We start from the raw sequence: 11,082 nt of genomic DNA, 5'->3' as shown, positions 1-11,082 counted from the left end.
CTCTATTATGGGATCCAATAGACCTGGGAACCGAAGGAGGGGGTCGGGAAGCACTACAAGCCGACACTCACAAATTAGCGCCAGAAAAGCGAGAAGCCAACGACGATAAAGCTGAATTAATTCGTGATTCTAACTTCTCTGGAACTCCAGCAAACAACATGGAACGTAGAAAAGGAGCTTCCCGTAACTCCCTGAGGACAGAAGAGGGTAAACAAACATTTTCTAGCAAAGAGTCTCTACATAATATATCCCAACAACAAACCAGTCAGGAAACCAAAGAAAGAACTGATGATGACAATCTGACTGAGGTAGACATCAGCAAAATCCCCAAATTGTCCACAAATTGCTGATGGGAATGTTGATAGGCTTCTGACAAAAGTTGTAATCAAGATAAATACCTCATGATAGTCGTGAGAGCAAGACGAATCCAAGAAAAGTTTGATCTGTTTATAGTGACCACTGGTTTCAATCTAGACCTCCGGGAGGTGTAAAAGGGGGTCCATCCATTTAGAATCTAAATATACCTTCTCCTAGCGGTGATAAGCTAAAGCGTGCTGTTCCGATAAACGTGGCAGACAAGGCATAGTTATCTCGTCACGTAACTGAGCGGCAAATCTCCCAGCATGAACAGCAAATCAGGAGAAGGAGGAAAAACCAAGTAATCATTACCACCGTTTCTGCTACCAAGGAAGGAGTACAGTTAAATGCAATAGGAGAGACCTCCAAAACCTCACAAGTCCGAGTAACCAACTGAAGGTAGCTGATCAGATGATCCTCTGTTGAGTCCGACCTAGTAAAAGATGGAGCCGGAAAAGGTTAGTCTAAATTATCTCCAGATGGTCCCGGATCAATTACAAAAACCGCCTCAGACCCCCTTCACCCGAGAGACTCCATCTCACAACGGATCATATCCCGGACAGTGACCCCTCCCCTGGCCATTGACAAACACCAGATAGCAGAGGTGGAACAGAAGAGGTCTGGTTGGCCTCCATAGTAGAAACTCGGGAATTCATACACGTCGGTACATTTTTTTTCTTAAAGTAATTTATAAATATACGAAGATTTAACCAGAGTAACACCAACCACGTTCAAAGTCGCAACGTAAATTGCGAATAATCACAACACTCCTGTTTATAGAAACGCGTGCAGAATGCTTTGTCTCGAAAAAGTGATTAAATTATCTGAATGAGGGCTTATATGCAGTACTTAGATAGAGGGTGCTTTAAGTTGGTGGAGAATATTGGAAATTAGAATTTACCCAGGGTACTCAAATGGGGTATAAAAGACTGGAGCAACTGTTTTAATGTTTAGATGGGCGAATAGTGGAAACCTTGGAGATCGAGAAATAGCTATAGTGTCAGCGGAGGTTAAGTATGTTTTGGAATTATTATTTCTGCTATACAAATACAATATCATTGTTACTGATCTAAGTTTTATAAGCTTCAATATTCAGTAGAATAAATAAACAGATACTCTCACATTTAAATAATGGCAATTCTTGGGATAATCCTATTTAAAATTTCACTACTGACTATACAGATTAAGAATCTTCTCATTTGATAAACGAAGTCTGACAATGAATAGTAGAGCCACGGCAACAATTGTAAACATCTTTAATAAGAGTTTCGGAATTACATGTATTACATCTTCAACAAATCTACTATAATCACTACAGTGAATATTTAGTGTTGTGAATATTTAGTGTCAGAAATAATAAAATATTAAATTTAAATCTTTTTAAGAGGTATTTGAATAAAGCAAGTAGGAAATAGTTGGGATTTCTATTGAGATTTTTATTTCTTTTGTCAACAGTTTGTGATCATTATATCCATAAGAGAACTGAAAGTTTTCTAAGAAACGGGATGTGATAACGTTTCATTGTAAGAATATACAGGAAAGTCGGTGGAGTTTGAAGTTTAAGTCCAGTTCTGTTAGAAACTCCCATGTGTTCCAAGGGGCGTACTGGTAAATTGCGTTACAGCTACCACACGTAAATTTTATATGACTTTTGAACGTAACCACGTGTCTGTTTATATATATATATGACCTTTAAACGTAACCACGTGTCTATTTATATATGACCTTTGAACGTAACCACGTGTACATTTGTATATGATCTTGGAATGTAACCACGTGTACATTTATCTATGACCTTTGAATGTAACGACGTGTACATTTATATATGACCTTTGAATGTAACCACGTGTAATTTTATATATGACCTTTGAACGTAACTACGTGTACATTTATATATGACCTTTGAACGTAAGGGTAAAGGTAAAATGTCTTTAGTTCTAAAAAATCTACTGATACGAAGTGACAATTTGAAGACAATATTGAGTTTAATTTGGGGGTAGAAGGACATGAGTAGCTTGTTGAGTTGGGTTTCACAAAAAGCGTTATTATGAATGAAAATCCAAACCCAGCAAAAATACTAAATCTTCCCCACCTTTTTTATTCAAATATCTCTCTCCACGAATCTCCTTTTTTAAATTGAATATTTTAAAATTTCCCAGTACTGTTTATTTTAAAATATTTTATAGGTTCCCAGTACTGTTGGTTTTAATTTTATATTGGTAATTATACGTTCCTTTCATTATTATCATAGATTGGCTGAAGCTGGAATGTGTGTAATTCCTATAAGTTCTGTAAAGATATTTACATTTATTGCCATGGCTCTACTATTCATATTATACAGACTAGGATCGTCAGACTCAGTTCACCATATCTAAACCACTGCTAGTCACTTCTTACAGTAAGACTGTTAGCCTGTTTCATATCACATTATCTAAACCAGCTGATAGTCACTTCTTACAGTAAGACCGTTAGCCTGTTTCATATCACATTATCTAAACCAGCTCTAGTCACTTCTCACACTAAGACCGTTAGTCTGTTTCATATCACTATCTAAACCAGCTCTAGTCACTTCTTACACTAAGACCGTTGGTCTGTTTCATATCACTATCTAAACCAGCTCTAGTCACTTCTTACAGTAAGACCGTTAGCCTGTTTCATATCGCATTATCTAAACCAGCTCTAGTCACTTCCTACAGTAAGACTGTTAGCCTGTTTCATATCGCATTTTCTAAACCAGCTAGTCACTTCTTACAGTAAGACTGTTAGCCTGTTTCATATCGCATTATCTAAACCAGCTCTAGTCACTTCTTACAGTAAGACTGTTAGCCTGTTTCATATCACAATATCTAACCCAGCTCTAGTCACTACTTAGAGAAAGTCTGATATTTTATATAATCATAACTTTGATTGTTTTCCTGATTCAGTTCACCTTACCAAAAGTATGTGTACTCAACTTGTTAGTAAAGCTGTCTGCCTATTTCTGATAATCTTATCTTTATCAGCTCTACTCACACTGTAGAATAAGATTTTCAGTTTATTTTCGTTGAAACTGATTAGAACATCTCTACTGGCTCTGTAGAATAAGATTATCTGTTTCTTTAGATGCATGTTGCAGCTAAGCTATGTTTTTTATAGAAATATAGCAACTGTTATTTTTACAGTAGTTTTGACTTCAAGTAGATTTGGTTATTAAATTTATATCTAATACAAAACGTATAAATTCCACTACTTCAAGGTGCTTTTAATGTCGACACATTTAGATATTAAATGTGGAGCTACTATAACGTGTCTGTAAAATAAGTCGTTTTTACGGCAGTTTAATTAAGCTAACAAAATTGGAGATAATGTAATTTATCTATTAAATCTCCTATTTTTACAGTTTGCTTAACGTCAAGTTTGTTAAGGTACAGATGTTGTGGTAAATAGAAAATATCTATAAAAAACTCTTATTTTTGAGGTAGTTTTACAGATTAAAATAGAGGTAATTAGTTGTGTAAAATACTCTTATAAAACTTCCATATACCTCACTAGTGCTTTCCATTCGAGACGCTGTGTTGACGGTGTCTCCAAACAAGCAGTACCTTGGCATCTTCATACCTACGACTCCTGCCACCACCGCTCCTGAATGAACACCTATGGACACAAACAGACACAAACTTAGAATACACGTGTGATATAAAATACAAAATACATCGTTCCAACAAACCCACTTTAACATCGTTTTCGGAATACAAAGTTTATTTATTACCACTGTAAGGGGATAACACAAACATGATTAAACTACTGCAACGTGATTACACAAACTTGATTAAACTACTGTAACGTGATTACACAAACTTGATTAAACAACTGTAACGTGATAACTCAAACATGATTAAACAACTGTAACGTGATAACTCAAACATGATTAAACCACTGCAACGTGATTACACAAACTTGATTAAACCACTGTAACGTGATTACACAAACTTGATTAAACTACTGCAACGTGATTAATCATGTTTGTGTTAAACTACAATCAAGTTTGTGTAATCACGTTACAAATCACGTTACAGTGGTTTAATCATGTTTGTGTTGTGGTTTAATCAAGTTTGTGTAATCACGTTACAGTAGTTTAATCAAGTTTGTGTAATCACGTTACATTACAGTGGTTTAATCATGTTTGAGTTATCACGTTGCAGTGGTTTAATCAAGTTTGAGTTATCAGGTTACAGTAGTTTAATCATGTTTATGTTATCACGTTACAGTAGTTTAATCATGTTTGAGTTATCACGTTACAGTGGTTTAATCAAGTTTGTGTAATCACGTTACAGTGGTTTAATCAAGTTTGTGTAATCACGTTACAGTAGTTTAATCAAGTTTGTGTAATCACGTTACAGTGGTTTTTACAGTGGTTTAATCATGTTTGAGTTATCACGTTGCAGTGGTTTAATCAAGTTTGAGTTATCAGGTTACAGTAGTTTAATCATGTTTATGTTATCACGTTACAGTAGTTTAATCATGTTTGAGTTATCACGTTACAGTGGTTTAATCAAGTTTGTGTAATCACGTTACAGTGGTTTAATCAAGTTTGTGTAATCACGTTACAGTAGTTTAATCAAGTTTGTGTAATCACGTTACAGTGGTTTCCTGATAACTCAAACTTGATTAAACCACTGCAACGTGATAACCCAAACATGATTAAACTACTGTAATGTGATAACTTAAACATGATTAAACTACTGTAACGTGATAACACAAACATGATTAAACCACTGAATGTAGAAAGATAACAAACCTATTGTAAGAAGACAAGATCTATAAGTTGAGGACTAGACTTGAACCAAGGGCTTTCAAAAAATACCAGTCGACCCTGTTTACCAGACTTGAACCAAGGGCTATCAAGAAATACCAGTCGTCCCTGTTTACTAGACTTGAACCTAGGGCTATCAAAGAATACCGGTCGCCCCTGTTTACTAGACTTGAACCAAGGGCTATCAAAGAATACCGGTCGTCCCTGTTTACCAGACTTGAACCAAGGACTATCAAAGAATACCGGTCGTCCCTGTTTACTAGACTTGAACCAAGGGCTATCAAAGAATACCAGTCGTCCCTGTTTACCAGACTTGAAACAAGGGCTATCAAAGAATACCAGTCGTCCCTGTTTACCAGACTTGAACCAAGGGCTATCAAAGAATACCAGTCGTCCCTGTTTACTTTCAGTCGTAAAGTTTTTTAAATTGTGAGTAGTAAACTTCATACTATTTTGTATTGTTGTGCTCAAGCAATTAGTTGTTTGATTTACCACCACCCAAACAAATTGCAGGTGTCTAACCAGAGTCACACAGATATATTATTATTACGATACGAATTTCGTGTTATGAATCATTGAAAATACACTTTCTAAGAAACATTAATGTAAGCGAAAAAATCCGATAAGTAGAAAGAAACTGTAGGACTAGGGCTCGAACGCAGAACCTGTGGCTAACAAGGACAATCATATATCCAACTGAGCTATTCAGCAGTATAACTCGTTGCTGTCTCCTCTCATTCAAAACATTTTAAGTATGGGTAGTAAACTTATTATTACGTCAGTCAATTAGTGGGTTGATTTACCACCATCCAATCAAACTCGGTTAGGCTTTGTATTTAGTCACCGTTGTGAGGTTCTAGGGAATACAAAGAGTTGAGTAAGTTATACTAAAACGATTTTTTATATGAATATCACAAATCACGTAACAAGCACATGGGATATAAAGTAGAACAAAGTGTATCATAACTATATTTTAAGTAGGTGACGTGGTGCCACTGAAAATCGCCTTCTTTTGGGAAGGGTAGTAGCAATATACTCATACACTCAGGTTATAAAGATGCGTTGAGAATTGGGATTTAGATTTCCAAGACATGGATATCTCTTATACTAAATAAGGTTGGAAAACAAAGGAGATCAACTTTGGACATCAGGACCATCCAGAAAGAGACCAGCAACAAGTCGTACGCTAGCTGTAGTAAGCAAAGTGCGACGTCTTGTAGCAACTAAGAAGAGATTATCACAAAGATTAGTGGCAAAAGCTGACCACGTGACTCGGGAAATAGTATACAACATAATAAACGAAGATATTTCACTGGAAAAGCGATAGAAGTCACGTGCACACACGTTGGTTCCAAGACATAACCGTCGTATTCATTCTATTCCCTAAAAAGACATACTGTGTGATCAGGATTTTTAAACTGGTCCTGCTAGAGTAGATGACTTAGGGAAAGAAAGCAAAGAGAAGGAGTATGCTTTCTAAACGACAACCTTACGACGATGCAATGGAAACAATGCTGCAGGGTTATTGGTGCAAAACACGTTCACCAAAAAAGATCTTGACTGAATACGGTAACATAGATTGTGGTAGGACAAAATGCTTTATTATAATGTATTCAATCTCTGTTGATGTGATAAAAATGAAATCTTACCAACACGAATTTTGAGACTTTGACCAGTAGACGTATCTTTTAGGCCTCCAATAACCTGCACCATATCCAAAGCCATGTCACATACGTTTTCTGCATGCTTAGGGTCCACATCAGGCGCACCAGATACCCCCATGTAGGCGTCCCCAATCGTCTCAACCTAGCCAAACCAACAACAAAATCACCCATTTTATACACAACATTATCATTTGCATCTTCCAAAATATTTTTGAAACATATAGTTTCTGAAGTATTTATTTCAAAGAAGTGCTTGCAAAACGCCCTTAGAATCATTGACTATTTTACAGTCAATTCAAAATAAATAGTTCGCTAATTTATACTAAAACCTTGAATGACAATTTTTCCGCAAGATGCGAGAAGAAAATCTGGACAAATGATAATACAAAATGAGCTGACACGTATAAACAGATTCAAATGTATCACGGTCTTTACTACCAGGCGAAGAGAGTCTGTTGCAGAAAATATACAAGAAAAAAGTTTTCATTTAGACGTGTGAATTTATTCTTTATCACCATTTGTCCGAATAATTTATATTGAAATATTTTATTAACACTGGGTATATTAACTGTCTGTAACTACATTTACAGAAATAGTTTTTTAAAGCTAGGTATATTAACTGTCTGTAACTACATTTACTGAAATATTTTCTTATTAAAACTGGGCGTATTAAATGCCTGTAACTACACTTACAAAAATAGATTTATTAAAACTGGGTATATTAACTGTCTGTAACTACACTTACGCAAAAAGTTTCTTATTAAAATTGGGTATATTAACTGTCTGTAACTACACTTACAAAAATAGATTTATTAAAACTGGGTATATTAACTGTCTGTAACTACACTTACGCAAAAAGTTTCTTATTAAAATTGGGTATATTAACTGTCTGTAACTAGACTTACAGAAATAGTTTTTATGAAAACTGGGTATATTAACTGTCTGTATCTACACTTACAGAAATCGTTTTTATTAAAACTGGGTATACTGTCAGTCTGTAACTACACTTACACAAATAGTTTACTTTTAAACTAGGTATATTAACTGTCTGTAACTACACTTACAGATGTAGTTGCTTATTAAAATTGGGTATATTAACCGTCTGTAACTACACTTGCAGAAATACTTTTTTATTAAAACTGTGTATATTAATTGTCTGTAACTGCACTTACACAAATAGTTTCTTATTAAAACTGGTATATTAACTGTATATAACCACACTTACACAAATAGTTTCTTTTTAAAACTGGGTATATCTACTGTCTGTAACTGCACTTACAAAAATATTTTGTTATTAAACTGGGTATATTAAATGTCTGTAACTATACTTACACAAATAGTTGCTTCTTAAAACTGTGTATATCAACTGTGTGTAACTACACTTGCAGAAATAATTTTTAATAAAACTGGGTATATCTACTGTCTGTAACTATACTTACAGAAATATTTTGTTATTAAAACTGGGTATATTAAATGTATGTAACTATACTTACACAAATAAATGTTTCTTAAAACTGGGTATATTAACTGTTTGTAACTACACTTTCAGAAATAGTTTCTCATTAAAAATTGGCATATTAACTGTCTTTAACTACACTTACAGAAATAGTTTTTTAAAACTAGGTATATTAACTGTCTGTAACTGCAGTTACATACATAGTTTCTTATTAAAACTGGGTATACTAACTGTCTGTAACTTCATTTACTGAAATATTTTCTTATTAAAACTGGGTATATGAACTGTCTGTAACTACACATACAGAAATAGTTTCTTATCAAAACTGGCTATATTAACTGTCTGGAACTACACTTTGAGAAATAGTTTCTTATTAAAACTGGGTATATGAACTGTCTGTAACTACACTTACACAAATCGTTTTTATTACAACTAGGTATATTAACTGTATGTAACTACTCTTACACAAATCGTTTTTATTACAACTAGGTATATTAACTGTATGTAACTACTCTTACACAAATAGTTGCTTATTAAAACTGGGTATATTAACTATCTGTAACTACACTTCTAGAAATAGTTTCTCATTAAAAATGGGTATAATAACGGTCTGTAACTACATTTACACATATGGTTTCTTATTAAAAATTGGCATATTAACTGTCTTTAACTACACTTACAGAAATAGTTTTCTAAAACTAGGTATATTAACTGTCTGTAACTACATTTACTGAAATATTTTCTTATTAAAACTGGGCATATTAACTGTCTGTAACTACACTAACAGAAATAGTTTTTATTAAAACTGGGTATAGTAACTGTCTGTAACTACACTTACACAAAACGTTTCTTATTAAAATTGGGTATATTAACTGTCTGTAACTACACTTACAGAAATAGTTTTTATGAAAACTGGGTATATTAACTGTCTGTATCTACACTTACAGAAATAGTTTTTATTCAAACTTTGTATATTAAATGTCTGTAACTACACTTTCAGAAATAGTTTTTATGAAAACAGAGTATATCAATTGTCTGTAACTACACTCACAGAAATAGTTTTTATTAAAAATGGGTATATTAACTGTCTGTAACTACACTTACAGAAATAGTTTTTATTCAAACTGGGTATATTAACTGTTTTTAACTACACTTGCAGAAATAGTTTTTATTAAAACTGGGGATATTAACTGTTTGTAACTACACTTACATAAATCGTTTTTTTATTAAAACTGGGTATATTGACTGTCTGTAACTACACTTGCAAAAGTAGTTTTTATTAAAATGGGTATATTAACTGTCTGGAACTACACTTACAGAAATAGTTTCTTATTAAAACTGGGTATATTAACTGTCTGTAACTACCCTTACAGAAATAGTTTCTTATTAAAACTGGGTATATTAACTGTATATAACTACCCTTACACAAATAGTTTTATTAAAACTGGGTATATTAACTGTCTGTAACTACAGTTACACAAATAGTTTTTATTCAAACTGGGTATATTAACTGTCTCTAACTACCCTTACACAAATCGTTTTTATTAAAACTAGTTATATTAATTGTCTGTAACTACATTTACAGAAATACTTTCTTATTAAAAACTTGCTATATTAACTGTCTGTAACTACACTTGCAGGAATAGTTTTTATGAAAACTGAGTATATCAATTATCTGTAACTACACTCACAGAAATAGTTTTTATTAAAAATGGGTATATTAACTATATATAACCACACTTACACAAACAGTTTTTATTAAAACTGGGTATAGTAACTGTCTGTAACTACACTTACAGAAATAGTTTCTTATTAAAACTGGGTATATTAACTGTCTGTAACTACACTTACACAAAAAGTTTCTTATTAAAATTGGGTATATTAACTGTCTGTAACTACACTTACAGAAATAGTTTCTTATTAAAACTGGGTATATTAATTGTATATAACCACACTTACAGAAATAGTTTCTTATTAAAACTGGGTATATTAACTGTCTGTAACTACACTTACAGAAACTGTTTTTAAGAAAACTGGGTATATTAACTGTCCTTAACTACACTTACAGAAATAGTTTCTTTTTAAAACTGGGTATTTAAGCCGTCTGTAACTGCACTTACAGAAATATTTTTTATTTAATTTGGGTATATTAACTGTATATAACCACTGTTACACAAATTGTTTTTATTAGAACTGGGTATATTAACCATCTGTAACTACACTTACAGAAAAAGTTTTTATTAAAACTGGGTATATTAACTGTCTGTAACTACAGTTATACAAATAGTTTCTTATTAAATTTGGGTATATAAACTGTCTGTAACTACACTTACAGATGTAGTTGCTTATTAAAATTGGGTATATTAACCGTCTGTAACTACACTTGCAGAAATACTTTTTATTAAAACTGTGTATATTAATTGTCTGTAACTGCACTTACAGAAATAGTTTCTTATTAAAACTGGTATATTAACTGTATATAACCACACTTACACAAATAGTTTCTTTTTAAAACTGGGTATATCTACTGTCTGTAACTGCACTTACAGAAATATTTTGTTATTAAACTGGGTATATTAAATGTCTGTAACTATACTTACACAAATAGTTGCTTCTTAAAACTGTGTATATCAACTGTGTGTAACTACACTTGCAGAAATAGTTTTTAATAAAACTGGGTATATCTACTGTCTGTAACTATACTTACAGAAATATTTTGTTATTAAAACTGGATATATTAAGTGTCTGTAACTACACGTACACAAATATTTTGTTATTAAAACTGGATATATTAAGTGTCTGTAACTACACGT

At 32.9% G+C, this 11,082-nt stretch overlaps 1 protein-coding gene across 2 annotated transcripts in view; it reads right to left on the bottom strand.

Annotated features, from left to right (window-relative positions):
• LOC111089663 (soluble guanylate cyclase 88E-like) overlaps positions 1 to 11,082 on the bottom strand; it is a 25,061-nt gene that overhangs the window by 12,518 nt on the left and 1,461 nt on the right. For both annotated transcript variants that reach the window (XM_022402561.1, XM_022402562.1), the window contains exons 2-3: positions 6,799 to 6,955; positions 3,881 to 3,990 (exon numbers count right to left, since the gene is read on the bottom strand). In XM_022402561.1, coding sequence (XP_022258269.1) covers positions 3,881 to 3,990; positions 6,799 to 6,931 — 243 coding nt within the window. In that variant the 5' untranslated portion in view covers positions 6,932 to 6,955. The remainder of the gene's footprint in view (positions 1 to 3,880; positions 3,991 to 6,798; positions 6,956 to 11,082) is intronic.

Source organism: Limulus polyphemus, unplaced genomic scaffold (genome assembly GCF_000517525.1).
Source record: "Limulus polyphemus unplaced genomic scaffold, Limulus_polyphemus-2.1.2 Scaffold6949, whole genome shotgun sequence".
Classification (NCBI taxonomy): Eukaryota; Metazoa; Arthropoda; class Merostomata; order Xiphosura; family Limulidae; genus Limulus; species Limulus polyphemus.
Note: the sequence above shows the minus strand (reverse complement) of the source record. Positions and strands in the feature narration are given on the sequence as shown.